The sequence below is a fragment of the Chelonia mydas genome, chromosome 9 (assembly GCF_015237465.2).
Source record: "Chelonia mydas isolate rCheMyd1 chromosome 9, rCheMyd1.pri.v2, whole genome shotgun sequence".
Taxonomy (NCBI): Eukaryota; Metazoa; Chordata; order Testudines; family Cheloniidae; genus Chelonia; species Chelonia mydas.
The window spans coordinates 32,436,400-32,454,919 of NC_057855.1; the positions used below are offsets into that span (position 1 = coordinate 32,436,400).

At 44.3% G+C, this 18,520-nt stretch overlaps 1 protein-coding gene across 10 annotated transcripts in view; it reads right to left on the reverse strand.

The window, feature by feature from the left end:
• RASA2 (RAS p21 protein activator 2) overlaps positions 1–18,520 on the reverse strand; it is a 123,331-nt gene that overhangs the window by 42,209 nt on the left and 62,602 nt on the right. For 8 of the 10 annotated variants that reach the window (XR_006283576.1, XR_006283575.1, XR_005226735.2 and 5 more), the window contains 4 exons: positions 10,788–10,871; positions 9,492–9,564; positions 7,715–7,791; positions 5,711–5,809 (listed from right to left, as the gene is read on the reverse strand). Coding sequence is in view for 5 of the 10 variants with exons in the window: in XM_037908738.2 (XP_037764666.1) it covers positions 5,711–5,809; positions 7,715–7,791; positions 9,492–9,564; positions 10,788–10,871 (333 nt within the window). In the remaining 5 variants the exon portion in view is untranslated. Of the gene's footprint in view, positions 1–5,710; positions 5,810–7,714; positions 7,792–9,491; positions 9,565–10,787; positions 10,872–18,520 lie in introns of those variants that run through there. The other 2 variants (XM_037908740.2, XM_037908742.2) reach the window with 2 other exon arrangements.

Sequence of the window (18,520 nt, forward strand, 5' to 3'; positions counted from 1 at the left end):
CAGTACGTTGAGAACGTGCGCACCGAAGACAGGGTTGCTGTCCTCAATAGGGATTTATGCTAGGAAGTGGCTGAGGAGGCCAGTGATCTTATGGAATGAATGGTCAGGTAACCTGGAGGTGGAATGCCAGACAGCTGTTAACATGCACGAATGCATGATGTAATCCAGGACAAGAATCTCTGGGCAGAGATGGGAAGGCCTTTCATCCTTTCTGCTATTGCTATGAACAGCTGGGTGGATCTGCAAAACATCTTGGTGCTTTGCATATAGAATACCAGGGCATGTCTAACATCTAAGAAGTTTAAACGTTGCTCCTCCCTGCTTGCACACTGCTTTGGGAGGAACACTGGTAGGAAGATTGTTTGACTGCAGTAGAAGATGATCGTATATGGGGGCTCCGATGTGAGGGCATGGATTTCTGAAACCCTTCTGGCCAAGGTGATGGACACTAAGAAGGCCACTTTCCAGGAGAGGTGAACCAACAAGTACGTTGCCAGCAGCTCAAACGGGGGACCTGTAAGAGCTTTGGTAAGACAAAGTTTAGGTTCCAGGGAGGAACAGGCTCTATAACCTGGTGGTATAACCTTTCTAGACCTTTAAGAAAATAGATAGCCACCTTGCGTGAAAAGACAGACCAGCTGTCGACTGGGGATGGAAAGCCAATATCACTGCCAGGAGAATTTTGACTGAAGAAATAACCAGACCTTGTTGCTTCAGGTGCAAAAGGTACTCCAATATGAATTACAATGAGGACTGTGTGGGCAGAACTCAGAACAGATGGGAGAATCACTTCCTTTTTGCAGGGTTTTCCACTGCCTAACAGAACTCAACAGTTGCTCCGAGCAAGCTTACTCCTCAGGATTCAGCCATGGAGCTTCCAAACTGTCACATGGAGAACTGAGGTTGGGTAGAGCAGCCAACTGGGGTCTCAGGTCCGTGAGTAGCAGAAGCAGGTGCGGGGTCTCCACTAAGAGGCCTAACAGGGTGGTGAACCAGGCTGCCTGGACCATGCCGGGGCTATGAGAATGGCCTATGCCTGGTCCCGCTTGATCTTCATCGGACTCTTGTGTGTCATCGGGATGGGGAAAAGGCATAATACCGGTGATCTATCCATGATAGCGGGAAGGTGTCCATAAGAGACGCTGGACTGTGGCCTTGCAGGGAACAGAACTGGTGGCATTTCCTGTTGTCATGGGTATCAAACAGGTCTATAACGGGAGTCCCCCACTGTTGGAAAATGCCCTTTGCCATTGTTGGATCATATTAAAGAAGTTCTGTATTAAAATCACAAATGAGTTTGATTCCCCATAGTTTAAATTCCAGGGTATTACTAATTAAGAGGTCTCTTGGTTTTTCGTACTGTTTCTCTCCCTCTATGTGTGAAACTTGCAAGCTGCTAATTGCGTTAGTACAGTCTAAGACACAGTCTGTTCTCAAAGCAATTCTTTGTAACAACAACTACTCACACAGAGAGAGACTCAAAGCAATACTCTGTAACAATAGAAACAGCACCCAGAGACTCCCCGCCCTTTTGTTGTATTCATCTCGCTCTGTTAACAATTGTGATTAAAATAGAGATAGACGTATGTATGTGGATGGATGCTTGGTGTGGATAACAACTGAATGATCAGGGAGGTGCCAGCCTAAGAATCTAGTGTCCATCGGCTGAAGGCGGCGTCAAGTGGAAATAACCAGAGGACCCCCGGAGGGCAGACTGGAATCCACCCAACAGCCTCAAGAATGGGAGAACCAAAGAACAAGATAACATCTGGCAGCACGGAGCCATCAGGAATGTGACATCTGCTGATTGATTCAGCAACAGCATGATGAAGCAATTCCCATAGACTGACATAGGAAGAAATTCCTATAAAAATGGACTCTGGAAAGTGAGAACTTTGGGGTCTGATTCTGCAAACCAACTTCCAGGAGCATCAGATGTGCATCTGACAAGGCCCTGCTCCCGCCTCATGTCCAGGCCACCTGGCCAGTGGCTTGGCATGACCAACTCTAAGGCTGGTAACTATGATAACAACCTTGCAGAACCTGTGTGTGTGTGTCTGTGTGTGTGTGTGAGAGAGAATGAATGTGTGAATAAATATGAGATTGAATGGAATGTTATAACTATAACTAACTGCTTACTATGATTCTTTCTGTATTCACAATAAATGTGGTATTTTGCCTTTTCCCCTTTAATAAGATCCGGCTGGTTTTTATTTTATTGGTATAACACCATGTCCAGCCAAAGGGACCATTCACGGTGAGAGAAGAAAGATCTGCTGAGGTGATCCACCAGCTGGTTCTATGCTCCCCGGAGATACGATGCCTTGAGATGGATTGAATGCGTTATGCAGAACTCCCAGAGTTGGATTGCTTTCCGGCACTGGGGGGGACCGTGGGGAAGGAAACGAGCTCCTCCCTGCCTGTTTATGTAGAACATGGCAGTCGTGTTGTCTGTAAGAACCAAAATGACTGTTTGTAATGCGGAGCAGGAACGCTTGGCAAACTGGGGACGACAGGCTTTGAGTCCCAACAGTCCGAAGTAATGTTCAAAAACAGAGGGGTAACTGGATCCTATACTGTGGGGACTGAGATGTCAACCTCGAGCATCTCGTCAAAAAGAGCGTTTCGAGCTCCCTGAGTGTCTGGAGATGGCCTGCACTGGCCCTACTGTGGAAGCCAAAGGAGGAGCTCTATGCCTGAACCCTGTTCTTCATCCTCCGCTAGTCATAAGACCATGAGAACATAAGAACGGCCATACTGGGTCAGACCAAAGGTCCATCTAGCCCAGTATCCTGTCTTCTGACAGTGGCCAATGCCAGGTGCCCCAGAGGGAATGAACAGAGCAGGGAATCACCAAGTGATCCATCCCACCGCCCATTCCCAGCTTCTGGCAAATAGAGGCTAGGGACACAATCCATGCCCATCCTGGCTAACAGCCATTGATGGATCTATCCATGAATTTATCTAGTTTGTTTTTAAACCCTGTTATAATCTTGGCCTTCACAACATCTTCTGGCAAAGAGTTTCACAGATTGACTATAGTCCTTGCAGTCAAACAGCTCTAACTTTTTTGGGTCTTTTGCCTTAGGTATTGTGCCCGATTGTCCCTGTCACTTTCTCTTATTGGCAGCTGCTACCACCAGGGATCCTGGGAGAGGATGCAAGTTCAGAAACTTGTAACCTCTGGCTGGTATGAAGTACTTCTGCTATATATGCTTTGCCGTGGGAGGGAGGGAAGCAGGGGTCTGCCACACCACCTTAACTGGGTTCATGATAGCCTCGTTAAGTGGTAGAGCCACCATCAAGGGACCCGCTGCCGAAAGAATGTCCAATAGGCTGCGAGTTGCCTCCTTGACCACCTCCATCTGTATGCCTAGATTGAGGCCACTTGCTTTAATAAGTGTTTGTAAACCTTGTGATCATCTTGCAGCATGAACACACCCACTGCCAACAGCCTCATTTGGGGAAGAGGAACATAGGAACAGCTGAGGGGCCTCCACCTCTCCCTCCATATTGACCAAAACCTGCAGGGCCGCCTCTTAAGGCTTGGTACCAGAGTCTGGATTTGGGGGTGAGGAGGGGGGTGTCACATGGCAAAGCACTACAAGCGCTCTGCTCTCTGAGGCCACCAAGTAGGAGCACCTGAAGAGTGCACGATGAACTTTGGGGAACCCCCAAAGATTCCGAAAAGGCCACTTCAAAAGTGCCAGCCCCCACGGACCCAGTGGCCAATTGCTTGGTGGTACCCCTGCGCTTGGGGCCCATGGCAGAGTAGGAATGTCCCAGGGAGTAAGGTGGGCAGCTGCAATGGCAGGAAGAGTAGGATCCAACTTCTGCCTCCAAAGAGTCCTGGCGTGGCAACCAGGGTTGTGTGGACCCCCTTGGTGCCAGTGCCATGGTGAAGCCCGTGATGAGGCTACTGTGTGGGGTTTTCCTACTAGAGGGCAGTCCTGGTACTGGCTGGTGGCTGGTTCCCTGGCACTCAACGGGACTGGCAGCACAGAGTCCTATATGGCTGGGGATGCAGGAACCAGCAATGAAAGTGCATCCCTGGCTGCCACAAATGCCTCTAGAGTTGACAGTACTGTGAACTGATTGGCAATGCTGCCAATGCAGGAGTCAGTGGAGCCTGTGTAGGTACCAGAACTGCTGGTATTGGCTGTTGTGGTGCCAGGGTGGAAGAGTGACCCGACACAGATCTTGCTCTACTCCAGTCCCCATCCCTGCTTGACTTTGGCACCAGGGATCACCACTTCTTCAGCTGCTTCTTATGTTTCTTCTTGAGCATCAGGGATGGGGACTGGTGCCGAGACTCACAACCAGTGGGAGGAGCGCTTCACACCAAACTGAAGTACTTGGTGCGGAGTTTGAGTATGGCTCTGAAGTGGGTTTCAGGGCTGCCTCCAAAAGAAAGACTTTCAGTCTCACCTCCCAGTCCTTTTCGGTGCGAGGTTTGAAGTCCTTGCAAATCTGGCAGCGGTCCTTTCTATGAGACTTCCCCAAGAACTTGAGACAGTTGAGTGCAGGTTGCTCAATGGCATCCATTTGCTGCAGGAAGCATAGGGTTTGAAGCTGGGTGACCGAGGCATGCCTCGGCACTGGGGAGTGAATGAATCTCACTGAGCGTAAAGGAGTCCAACTTAAAAAAAGAAACAAAAAAACCCACCTATCGCTACTATAACAACTATACACACTAGAAAAGAAGAAAAATAGCAGAAAAACGACTGGGAAGTTAGCTTGAGGCAACAAGAGTAGTTCCAGAAGTTGTAATGGGTGGTAAGAAGGAACTGAGGGGGTGCAGGGTCCTTTATATTGGTGGTATGAGCACGCGGCACCAGAGGACACTGGAGCTGACTTGACGGAGACCACTAGGGGAAAAAATTTAACAACTGTGGTTGGGGTGCGCACACACCTACATTGGAATGGACAAGAGCAAGCACTCGAAGAACAACTTATACTTTCTGCATTAAGGAAATCAGTGTAGTACAGGGGTGGGCAAACTATGGCCCATGGACCAAATCCAGCCCACCAGCTATTTTAATCCGGTCCTCAAGCTCCTGCTGGGGAGCAGAATCTGGGGCTTGCCCCGCTCCGGCGCTCCAGATGGGGAGCAGGGTTGGGGGCCGCTCCATATGGCTTCCGAAAGCAATGACATGGCCCTCCTCCGGCTCCTACATGTAGGGGAAGCTAGGAGGCTCCGCTCTCCACACTGCCCCCACCCCAAGCGCCACTCCCACAGCTCCCAGTGGCAGGGAACCGCAGCCAATGGGAGCTGCAAGGGCGGTGCCTGTGGACGGTGCAGCAGGCAGAGCTGCCTGGCCGTGCCTTCGCGCAGGATCCGGAGAAGGTACTTGCCGCTGCTTGAGGTAAGCGCAGCCCAGAGCCTGCACCCGAGGCTCTCCTCGCACCCCAGCCCTGATCCTCCTCCCACCCTCTGAATCCCTCAATCCCAGCCTGGAGCACCCTCCTACACCCCACTTTCCCACCCCAGCCCAGAACCCTCTCCCACACCCTAAACTCCTCATTTCTAGCCCCACCCAGAGCCTGCACCCCCAGCCAGAGCTCTCATCCTCTCCCTCACCCCAACTCCAATTTTGTGAGCATTCATGGTCCACCATACAATTTCTATTCCAAGATGTGGCTCTCGGGCCAAAACGTTTGCCCACCCCTGATGTAGAATCAAGTTTTCTTTTGGTCCCTTATTTCTCACCATGCTTGGAAGGAATCATTTCCTAACACTTTCACTGGAACTTTAATTTCTCCTAGGAAGACATCTTGCACCAGGTTTCCATTGTTCCATAGGTCAATCCTGAAAGTTAAAACATTCTTTTTAATGTTCTTGCAAATTATAAGGATAAAAACCACCAGCAGATTCCAGATCATCAACAACAACCACCTTGCATCACTAATTCAGCATGCATACAGACAGGAAATATTAGGATTGTTATACCAATCTAGTAAAGTCAAGAGGAACTTGAATGGCTTATTAAACCCACGAAAGGCAGCCATGGAAACAAATTTAGACAGTGAAAGTTAGAAATCACAGACTTTACATCAGTAAAACATAGTGATACTGGTTGATGCGTTTTCTATTTTGAACAAAACAATAAAATGAAATGAAATTACTGCATTTCCTTTTCAGGTGTTTGCAGTGAACTTTTACCAGTGTATTTATATCCCTATTTTACTGCTGCAAGTAAAACTTGGACAGACTGCAATACCACACTGACACATGCGCTTGTTTTTTCAGACAATGGCTTGAATATTCAAAACCTAAAGAGCTATCACTCCAAAGACATGCACCTGGATTGGATTCGATTACTTCTTACCTCTGACATTTCTGTTAGACAGCAGATAGGTTAAGAAGAACAAAAAAATTAATGCTAGAGTTGTTGGGGCATAATTGCTTTTCTATATATATTTTCATCTATAATCCTACACACTGTACAAATTGATGGATCACATAAGTAAGAACAGACTTAGAAAGGAGTGAGAAGTTGGTTCTTTAATGATAATTAAAATTTACACTAAATTTTTTTTTTGGTGCCAGCTATGAAATGATCACTAATGCTCAAGTTGTGCCCTCAATTCCTCTCTGAGGTCGGGCACGTACGTGTGCATGTGCAAAGCTGATGAGGCTAAATAGAGGTGCTCTGAAACACTGCTTGTGCAGAACAAATGTAGGCAAACTATCTTAAAGTATGCAGGAGTAGAAAGGGGAAATACACTGTAAGGTGCTTCTTATCTGCCAGAGGAAGATATTATGTGTGTTCCACCAAACATGCTGCCAGATGCTAGCAGACATGTAGGAGAGACTAGTTCCTGCCCAGGCCCCCAACACAGCTTACTTGGAGCCCTGTAATGTCACTGGGTGGACTAGACGCCACACTTTTCTTGAATTCTTGGTGCTAGTGTCAGCATTCTGACTGATTTCTGCAAGAGCATGTTGAGAGTGAAGGGCTCTTTGTACTGTTTACAACCCAGTACAGGGTATCCTGAGTTTAGCTCCAAATGTATATATGACAGAAAAACCACTATTCTATGAAGTAATCTGGGACTAAGGAGAGAGCAAAAAATTAATAAAACTGATCTCAAAATTACAGTATGTACAGTGTACCAGTTGCAGTATGGCGCATTGCATTGTTTTCTTTTTGTCCTTCAAACCCCTGCAAAGCAATTTCCAATGTGTTGAAGGCATCAGAATGTGAGAGGATATCCACTTGTTCTCCACTGACCTCACTTTCATTATGTAATTCCCCTACCCCCATCAGGAAAAATGGTTTGTGTAACTGGTAGTACATAAGATTGGCATTCCTAAAATGGAGATTCTGCTGTACTACCTAAGTAACCTAGGTTCTGAAAAAAAGGATTTTGTTTTCATTGACATTAAGCAAATATTATACACTTGCCAGGGAATAAATATTAAGGAAACATACAACTTTCCGTAAATTAAGCTATCTGAAGTTTGAACAAACATTTTAATTACATTAATAATTTTCTCAGATACTCAGAATGGTTTACAGTTTCACTTTTAGAATTGAAGCAAGTTTAGTATGAGGATTTTATTTCTGAAATTGGACGAATCTTCGTTGTAAACTTGAACATTAGTTTTTTGCAGTCACATTATTATATCCAAATAAAGAAATGTTATGGCATAAAGATTTTAATGTACTTTACAGAAATTGATATTAAATATATAATCTCAAGAACGTACCTGACTTCCAGCTTCTCTATGTCCTCCTCTTCTACCTGAAACTGGGATTTTTTGGTATAGCTACTGGACCTGGTTACCTGTAAATAAAATCCCTCAATGATTTTTGTCTTTCAGCCTGGTTTTTAAATGACAAATCTTCCATATCTACTGTAAAATCTTTGCTTTTTAATATTATAATGGTCCTGAAAGCAAATTTCTGAAAGTTCTAGAATATTAATTATGCATCATAAACTGAGATACACTTAGGAGACAAACCATAAAAATCCCACTGTCCCCTCCCGCACCTCACACAATTTTAACTGCATACTTTAGAATCTGTTTTCACTTCCAGATTAATTTTGTGCTCAATTTATTGCATTCCCAGAAAGCCATAAAATTATGTAATTGCTTTGTAACCACTTTGTTCCAACATTTTAATTCACAGAAAAATTTAATCTGGGATTTCATGAGGTAGAACATGAGAGCCAAAACATACTGTAGGACTGATTCTGCAAGCACTCCAATCATCCATTTCTTATTGAAATTAATGGGAGTTTCAAAAGCAGAGTTCTCACAGGATCAGAATCTATACGCAAAGCATTAAATTACATACTACTGTCACAGTACTGATTTTAAAAAGGTCAGTACTTTCATATAGCTTGATAACTTGAAAATAAGGGCTATATATTTTACTGGCTATTTTATTTTTCACAATATAAAATGAAAAGCAGAACACAAAGATGGAAAACAAACAGTGGAATCATCTTAAAGGGCCAAATTTTGGGCCCCCTGCACCAAAGCTCAAGTAAGCCAAGCTTGGCGTGAGAGTTCTGCAGTGGTCAGAGGAGGAATATCCACCAGTTTCCATGCTTTAGCTCACCCCAAAACTATGAGGGAGTAGAGGAAGCCACCACAGATTCCTGCTCCGAAGCGTGGTATTTACCAGCTCTGTTGCCTTCAGGGGCTTCCAGACTTGTGGGTAGCTGGTGTCAGGATTTGTCCCATAGTAACTCATTTTGTTTACAGAAAAGCACCATTCTACCTAAAGACTCGCTAGAGCCAGAATTCTATTTTGCACATTGCAATGCATTAAAGCAATATGCAGTTTCAATCTATTTCACCGAAGACTGAATAAAATAACCCACACTCCAAAGGTGATGAACCTCAATACGGATATTCCAAGCCTAGGAGACTCTAACAGAATGTCAAGCAGTATATTGATCTTCTTATGAAGACAAAGGAGATGAGGGTAGGTCCAAAAACTTAATGTCATTTGTTTTTGGAGACACGGTTTGATCCCACGACTTAAGCAGCAAAAAATTAAAGCACTTACTTATTCTACCTAGAGAATGATTTAAAAATCACTGATCGCCCTGTTAAATATCTGTACTGACTATAAACAGCCAAAACCTCATTTTTTACTAAGTGCTCTGAGAGATGTTCAAATTAAGGGCCATGTATATACAGTATATTCATTCATACTTCACACCATATCAGAACTGCAACTGATGGCCGCCAATCAAGGGCAATAAATAGCCCTTACATTTGTGACTATGAAACTAGCACTTCTCACTAGGTAGTAGTTGAATGGGACTGCTGTGATATTTCAGCCTGTTACAAATAAAGATGACTTAATTTATTTTGAAGTAAATGCAAGTTTCTCCATGAGACCCTCTTGTCGCTAGCATAAACAAACCAAAACCAAAACAAAACCAAACCAAAAACGGTGCATGAGACAAACAGGCAGGCAGGCAACACACATGATTTGAGAGTTTAAATTTTGAGAGAAATTAGTTACCTCAAAATAAAATGTTTCATTAAACTGTGGATTGCTTGTTTTCTTCTTTACTTTTGTCTTCTTTTGGTCATTCCTGTTTCAATGTGGTACAGTTTTACCATATAGAATTTAAAACACACAATTATTAAAACATTCTATTGTCAAGAAAGGGCCATCCATTTAACTGTTAGGTCCAGATCCTCAAACATATTTAGGTGCCCTAACTCTTATTAATTTCAATGGAAGATGGGTCCTAAAAACCTTTGAGACTTGTAGCTATACCGCGTAATTATGTAAATATTGAGGTCATTTAAGATGTCACTTGATATAATGGAAAAATATTGAAGAGAAAAAGTTAAAACACATTCACAGCATGGTTTGAAAAGTTAAATGGTGATGTTCAAAAGCTGTGCCTATTTACATATATATGTGCACCTGGGAGATGGTCATATTTAGTTTACATTTCTATTTTAGTTCACAAACAAGTGCAACATGAAATGGATAGAAGTTGATGCAGATTAAAATTTGGAATGGATTGGAATGATTTTCACTCCTGAAAACAGCATTTTTGTGCATCTGCCTCCACATATGAAATATTCAGTGTTCCTTCTCCATCCCCTCCTCCTGCTCCACTCCTGTTTTCTACTTTAAGTGGTGGTGTACATTGTTACTATAACCACATAATATTGCAGCCTTTCTTTCCAGAGACTGAACCTGTCACTTCCAAGAACTGCTCAGATACTAAGTATTTCCTTTTAAAAAAGAAAATAAAAAGCCCTTGCTAATTCTAAACTAACGCAGGAAGTATATTTAGTGATTTTTTTCTACGTAAATAAGCATTCTATTTATTTCTCATTCCAGCTAGCAATTCCTGCTCAACACATTACTCAGTGAGAAGCGCAGCAAATATGAAAATTATTATTTTTTGCTTTTAAATAGGATTTATATGGTCTTAACAGACACAAAGGTACATGACTTATAACATACGTCCTTATACCATGGACAACCTTAGCCTGTAAAGAGATTCAGTGTAAGTAAAATTAACAGAGAAAAAGTTGTGTTACATGAGACTATGTATCTATACATAGTTCAGTGCTGTTTCTAACAGAAGTTTGTGTAGAACACGTACAGTACATCGTAAGAAACTGGTGGGGGGAAATAAAGATAGTTTTCTCCAACACTAAAATCCATCCATCCAATTAATCATTTAACAACTATATAATTGAACACTTTGGTCCAAGGACATACCTGTCTCTTTCCTAATTTAGAACCACATTTAGAAATACTGAATTTGCAATATAATTCAACAAATGTTACCTAGAAGGACCCACAAGAGACACCGTTGCATAAGGGTCACAATTTTGTCCATTTACAAGAGGTAACCCATGGCATTCCTTTATGCTAAAATAAAAAAAGAGAAACAAAGTTAGTGAATCATGAACTGCACCATCCCCGGTACTGACAGCCAGTTGCGACCTGACATGGTAGTCACCGACGAGGCCCAGAAAAAGATAGTTGACGTCACGGTCTCCTTTGAGAACGGGACCCCGGCCTGAGCTCATAAGCTGGAAAAATACGCCCCTCTGGCCGACACCCTGAGAGCGAAGGGCTACGAGATGCAGATGGATGATCGTCGGAGCCCTGGGCGCTTGGGACCCCTGCAACGAGCGTGTGCTGCGGATCTGTGGGATCGGCTGATGCTACGCAAGGCTCATGCAGCGCCTCATGGTCTCGGACACCATCCGATGGTCCAGAGACATCTACATTGAACACATCACCGGCCACCGACAGTACCAGGAGGTGTGAGCCGGTACGACGTCGTGCAACTATGAGAAAGGGACTGAGAGACTTTTTCCATTGGACCATATGAACTGGAAACAAACTCACTGAACATTAAATCTCACCAAATGAGGGTAAATCCATCCTCATCATCATATCCACTCATTATACTCCACACCTGAACATAGCCATTATATGAACATACCCCCATATCTCAATGTCTATACTTTGATCCATTAACCTTTTACCCCCAAATCGGGGAGATTGGGGATTATGTATTCCTTACGCCACCCGTTCCTAAACCGAATTTCGCACCCCTTGATAATCTGTACCTTATCCCCTGATAATTAGAAACTTCTATGCTTAAGCTCTGTACCATTTTCTCTTTATTTCATCATCTTAATAAAATTAAGAATTTTTGACAAGCTGTCTTTTCTTTTAAAGCAAAGAAGACACTTTAAATCAAGCCAATAAAGAGTTAACATGAGCCAGTACATAGTTTCTGCACAGCAATGATTAATATATCTGAAGCATATCGGATTCCACATGATGTTATATGTAGTGTGGATATATAGTACAAGTGGGCTCCACCACCAGACTATCCAATCCACAGTTTTCTACCCATAACTTAATGCTAGATGTCAATCAGGTGTACAATTAATCTGAAGCAGGTTAGTGGGTCTTCAGGACTCTTGGGGGGATTAGATACCATGAAGTACTCAAATACCAGTCGCGTGTTCAGGATAAATAAAACCCAAGAACTTAGAAATGATACACAGAAAATTACTGTGAATGAGAAGACTGTAGATCTACAAGTTACCTGTTAATTTGACTTAAGAAAGACAAGACGACTTGCCAGTAGACCTCATCTACACTGACCCAAAGATAGGGGAAGTGGTAAATATTGGGCCAGCAACAGTGTTCGGAAGCCATCTGAATGGGGATTAAACCTTGTTCCACCTAAGCCAGTTACTAACTTGGGTTGGTTGATCAATGCAGCAGGGTCAAATTGTGCTGGATTCATATTTTAAAGTGCACGTCCAAACATTTTAAATACATTTGTAACAAGGTTTGTATGTATCTACTCTAGTGGCCAGATGAGAGAAATCTGCTTACCTGGAAGAAGTCAAACTACTTCTAGGCCCTGGTCTACACTACAGGTTACGTCAAATTTAGCCGCGTTAGGTTGATTTAAAAAATGGACTGCGTCCACACAACCAACCCCGTTCCGTCCATCTAAAGGGCTCTTAAAATCGACTTCTGTACTCCTCCCCTATGAGCGGAGTAGTGCTAAAATCGACCTTGCTGGGTTGAATTTTGAGTAGTGCCGATGCAAATTGACAGTATTGGCCTCCAGGAGCTATACCAGAGTGCTCCATTGTGACCGCTCTGGACAGCACTTTGAACTCCAATGCACTAGCCAGGTACACAGGAAAAGCCCTGGGAACTTTTGAATTTCATTTCCTGTTTGGTCAGCGTGGTGAACTCAGCAGCACTGGTGACCATGCAGTCACCCCAGAATCGCAAACGAGCTCCAGCATGGACTGAAAGGGAGACACTGGATCTGATTGCTGTATGGGGAGAAGCATCTGTGCAGACCAAACTCCCATCAAAAAGAAGAAATGCAAATATATTTGCCAAAATCTCACAGGGCATGTTGGAGAGAGGCTACAACAGGGACACACAGCAGTGTCGCATGGAAGTTAAGGAGCTCAGGCAAACCTACCAAAAGACAAAGGAGGCGAACAGTCGTTCCGGGTCAGAGTCCCATACATGCCGCTTCTATGATCAGCTGCATGCCAGTCTAGGATGGGATCCTACCACTATCCCACCACTTTCCATGGACACCTGCAAGGGGGGAGTCTCACGTGACAGGGAAGAGGATTTTGTAGATGAGGAAGGAGAATGCGCAGCAGGCAAGCGGTGAATTCGTTCTCCCCAGCAGCCAGGACCTTTTCATCACTCTGGAGCCAATACCCTCCAAAGGCGGGATCCCCGACCCTGAAGCCGGAGAAGGCACCTCTGGTGAGTGCACATTTGTAACTACAGTACAGGGTTTAAAGCAATAGTGTTGAATGACTAATTTGCCCTGAAGAATTGGGATGCATTCATGGCATGTACAGCTACTGGAAAACTCTGTTCACATGTCTGGGGATGGAGCGGGAATCCTCCAGGGACATCTCCATGAAGCTCTCCTGGAGGTACTTTGAAAGCCTTTGCAGAGGGTTTCTGGGGAGGGCTGCCTTATTTTGTTCTTCACAGTAGGACTCTTTACCATGCCAAGCCAGTAGCAAGTATTCTGAAATCATTGCAGCACAAAGCATGACAGCGAATGGTCCCGGGTTTTGGTCGAATTCAAGCAACATTCGGTCTATATCTTTCTGTGTTAGCCTCAGTAGAGCGATATCATTCATCGTCACCTGGTTGAAATAGGGGAATTTTTGTAAGAGAATAGTAAAAGGACCCCATTCATGCTAGGCTGTTTGTGCTTGGCTAAAAGGGATCATCCCAGAGAATAGCCACATGGTGGGGGGTTGGAGGGGTGAAGGGATCATCCCGGAGAATAGCCATGCAGAGGGGTGGGGGGAGATGTGTGCTGCACATCCACCTGAAAACCGCAGCCCCTCCTTTTAAACGTGAAACCCAACCCCTTGCTTGCTCTGGGAAAGGAGGGCTCTGCAGTTTGAAAACATTCCCACATGTTATGAAGGCATAAGAAGCCAACCACGCGTACCAAAAGGCTTACCATGGCTGCCTGGAAACCGAATTCTGTTGCCCACCTGTGCGCACGTGTGAGATGTGTCACCATAGTGGCAGGTGCTCAATATAAAAGGAAAAATGCGACCTTGTACCTAAAGCACGTGCTGTCTGCTGTGAATTTGATTGATTCACTGTGAAAGAGTCTCCCTTTTGTTCTCAGAAATGTATCATCTTAAATTTTACTCTCCCTTTTTATCTCCCCCCAGGTGCAAATGTTTCTACGCTCCCCATCATCTCCGTCCCGGAGATTATCGCAGATTAGAAGGCGAAAAAAAAATGCACTCGCGATGACTTGCTCGCCGAGCTCATGCAGTCCTCCGGCACTGATAGGGCACAGGTGAATGTATGGAGGCATTCGGTGGCAGAGGCCAGGAAAGTATTAAGTGAGCGCGAAGAGCGGAGGCAGGACGCCATGCTGAGGCTAATGGGGGAGCAAACTGACATGATGAAGCATCTGTTGGAGCTGCAGGAAAGCCAACAAGAGCACAGCCCCCCGCTGCATCCACAGTATAACCACATGCCCTCCTCCCCAAGTTCCGTTTCTGCCTCACCCAGATGCCCAAGAATCCGGACACCCAGCCACTCCACTCCAGAGGATGGCCCAAGCAACAGAAGGCTGTCAAACAGTTTGATTGTTAGTATGACTACAACAAACAATGTGGCCTTGTCCTTCCCTCCTCCCCAACCCGGGGTACCTTGTCAGTTATCTCCCTTTTTTTTTTTTTTTTAATTAATAAAGAAAGAATGCATGGTTTCAAAACAATAGTTACTTTATTTCAAAGGGGGGAGGGTGGTTGGCTTACAGGGAATTAAAATCAACAAATGGGGAGGGTTTGCATCAAGGAGAAAAACACACAACTGTCACACTGTAGCCTGGCCAGTCATGAAACTGGTTTTCAAAGCCTCTCTGATGTGCAGCGTGCCTAGCTGTGCTCTAATTGCCCTGGTGTCTGGCTGCTCAAAATCGGACGCCAGGCGATTAACCTCAACTTCCCACCCCGCCATAAATGTCTCTCCACCTTACTCTCACAGATATTATGGAGCACACAGCAAGCAGCAACAACGGGAATGTGCGTGTGCTGAGGTCTGACCTAGTCAGCAAACAGCACCAACGAGCTTTTTAACATCCACAGGCACATTCTACCACCATTCTGCACTTACTCAGCCTATACTTGAACTGCTCCTTACTACTGTCCAGGCTGCCTGTGTACGGCTTCATGAGCCATGGGAGCAAGGGGTAGGCTGGTCCCCAAGGATAACTATTGGCATTTCAACATCCCCAATGGTAATTTTCTGGTCTGGAAAGTAAGTCCCTTCTTGCAGCTGCTTGAACAGCCTGGAGTTCCTAAAGATGCGAGCGTCATGCACCTTTCCCGGCCATCCCACGTTGATGTCAGTGAAACGTCCCTTGTGACTCACCAGTGCTTGCAGCACCACTGAGAAGTACCCCTTGCGGTTTATGTACTGGTTAACAAGATGGTCCGGTGCCAAGATGGGGATATGCGTTCCGTCTATCAACCCACCGCAGTTAGGGAACCCCATTGCAGCAAAGCCATCCAGTATGACCTGCACATTTCCCAGAGTCACTACCCTTGATAACAGAAAGTCAATGATTGCATTGGCTACTTGGATCACAGCAGCCCCCACAGTAGACTTGCCCACTCCAAATTGATTCCCGACTGACCGGTAGCAGTCAGGCATTGCAAGCTTCCACAAGGCTATTGCCACTCGCTTCTCAACTGTCAGGGCAGCTCTCATCTTGGTATTCCTGCACTTCAAGGTGGGGGAAAGCAACTCACAGCGTTCCAGGAAAGTGGCCTTATGCACGCGAAAGTTTCTCAGCCACTGGGAATCATCCCATACCTGCAACACTATGTGGTCCCACCAGTCTGTGCTTGTTTGCCTGGCCCAGAATTGGTGTTCCACTGTATCAATCAGCCCCACTGCCGCCATAATGTCCCAATTGCGACAGCCCATGCTTTCAGGAATGTCTGTGTCCATGTCCTCATCAAAATCCTCCTCGTGCTGGTGTCTCTTAGCCTGGTTCTGTATATAGTCCAAGATAACGCGCAAGGTGTTTACAATGCTCACAACAGCAGCGGTGATGGTGAGCTGAGAGGGCTCCATCCTTGCCACGGTATGGCGTCTGCACAGGTGACCCAGGAAAAAGGGCGCGAAACGATTGTCTGCCATTGCTTTAATGGAGGGAGGGGCGACAGACGACATGTACCCGAAACCACCCGCAACAATATTTTTGCCCCATCAGGCATTGGGCACTTAACCCAGAATTCCAATGGGCAGTGAAGACTGCGGGAACCGTGGGATAGCTACCCACAGTACACCACTCTGTAAGTCGATGCTGGCCACGGTAGTGAGGACGCACTCCGCTGACTTAATGTGCTTAGTGGGGACATACACAATCAACTGTATAAAATCGACTTCTATAAAATCAACCTAATTTCGTAGTGTAGACATACCCTAGGATAGTGACGACTTAAGGGTACATTGTGCCTTAAAGGCACAAGCCTGCAATATGTGGTGGTTTATTTCCGCAGGCGATCCCAAAGACACTGGGCCAAATCCTCAACTGGTCACAATCCATGGATTATAAGCACAAAAGGGACCACTGTGATCATCTATTTTGACCTTTGATTTAATTCATGTTTGAACTAGAGGATCTCTTTTAGAAAAAATCATCTTGATTTAAAAATTCCCAGTGATGGAGAATTCACCACAAACCTTGGTAAATGGAGCCAATGGTAAATTATCCTCACTGTTAACATTTGCACCATAATACCAGTCTGAATTTGTCTAGCAGACAAAAATATTGTGGCTGGAAGTTGAAGCTAAAGCGAAGATCCCATTATCAATATTTTGTTCCCCATGTAGGTACTCTGAGCATGATCAACACACCCCTTAATCATCTCTTTGTTAAAATAAATAGATTAAGCTCCTTAAGTCTATCACTATAAGGCATGCTTTTCAGTCCTTTATTCTCCTGGCTCTTCTCTGAAACCTCTGCAATTTATCAACATCCTTCTGGAAGCATGGACGCCAAAACTGAATACAGTATTCCATTAATGATCGCACAATGTGCCAAATACAGAGGTAAAATAACCTCCTTATTCCTAATCAATATTCCCCTGTTTATATATCTAAGGACTGCATTAGCCCTTTTGGTCACAGAATCACACTAGGAGCTTCTGCTCAGCTAATTATCCACCACAATCCTACAGCATCCTAAAAGTATAGCCTTCAGTCTGACCCTTGATATATAGCTTCTTATTCAGCTGTGTTAAAATGCATATTGTTTTCTTGCCCCCAGCTCTGTCCACTTCATTATTTACCGCTTCCCCTATCTTTGGGGCCTCGAAAAACTTCAGTGATGATTTTGTGTTTTCTTCCACATCACTTTTTTTTTTTTTTTTTGGGGGGGGGGGGGGGGGGGGGGGGGGGGGGGGGGGGGCACGCATGGGAAGAGGCTACATAGCATTGGGCCAAGAATCCATCTCTGTAGAACCTCACTAGAAAAACACCTGCTTGACGACAATACCTCCTTTACTGTTACATTTTGATATCTGACAGCCAGTTTTTGATCCATTTAATATGTGCCATGTTCATTTTGTATCATTGGAGGTCTTGGGGGGGGGACGGGACCAAGACAAATACCTTACAGATATCTAAAATATATCAAATCAACACTGTTACCTTTATCAACTAAACTTGCAATCTCATCAAAACAAAATAACAAATTACCTTCCTTTAATTCTTTACTAATCGAGTCCCATATCAGCCATTCCATTATTTGCCTGGGATCAATATCAGACTGACAGGCCTATAATTACTCAAGCCATCCTATTTACTCTTTAAATATTGGCACAACATTAGCTTTTTTCTAGTCTTTTAGAACTTGTATAGTGTTCCAATGAAAATCAACACTAATGGTCCACCATGTTCCTCAGTCAACTTTAAAACTCTTAGATGCAAGTTATTTGGACCCGCTGATTTTAAAATGCCTAACTTTACTAACTGCTGCTTAACATCTTCCTGAGTTACTTCTTAAATGGAAAGTGTCTCATCATCCTATGATATGACTACATAAAGTTTTTTTACCAAATAGAGAATATTTATTGAACTGTTCTACCATTTCCATTTAATAATGAACCAATACCACTGTTAGGATTCTTTTTGTTCCTAATATACTTAAACGCCTTGTTATCCTTAACTGCTGGCCATAGGTTTCTCTTCCTAACTGGATTTAGCTCATAATGGTTTTTAGCTTTGTTGTGAAACTGGCCCTTTTCAAACACGTGTGTGTATGTGAGTGAGAGAGAGAGTGTGTTTTAATACATTACATATTATTGCTTTGGTCTTTATCCTGTTTGCACATTACAAATGTGATCAAGTCACGATCACTTGTACTGAAGCTACCACTAATTTTTAGTTCTGTGATCATTCCTTTTTATCTGTCAAGACAAAATCTAGTATAGACTTCCTCCATGCTGGATGCA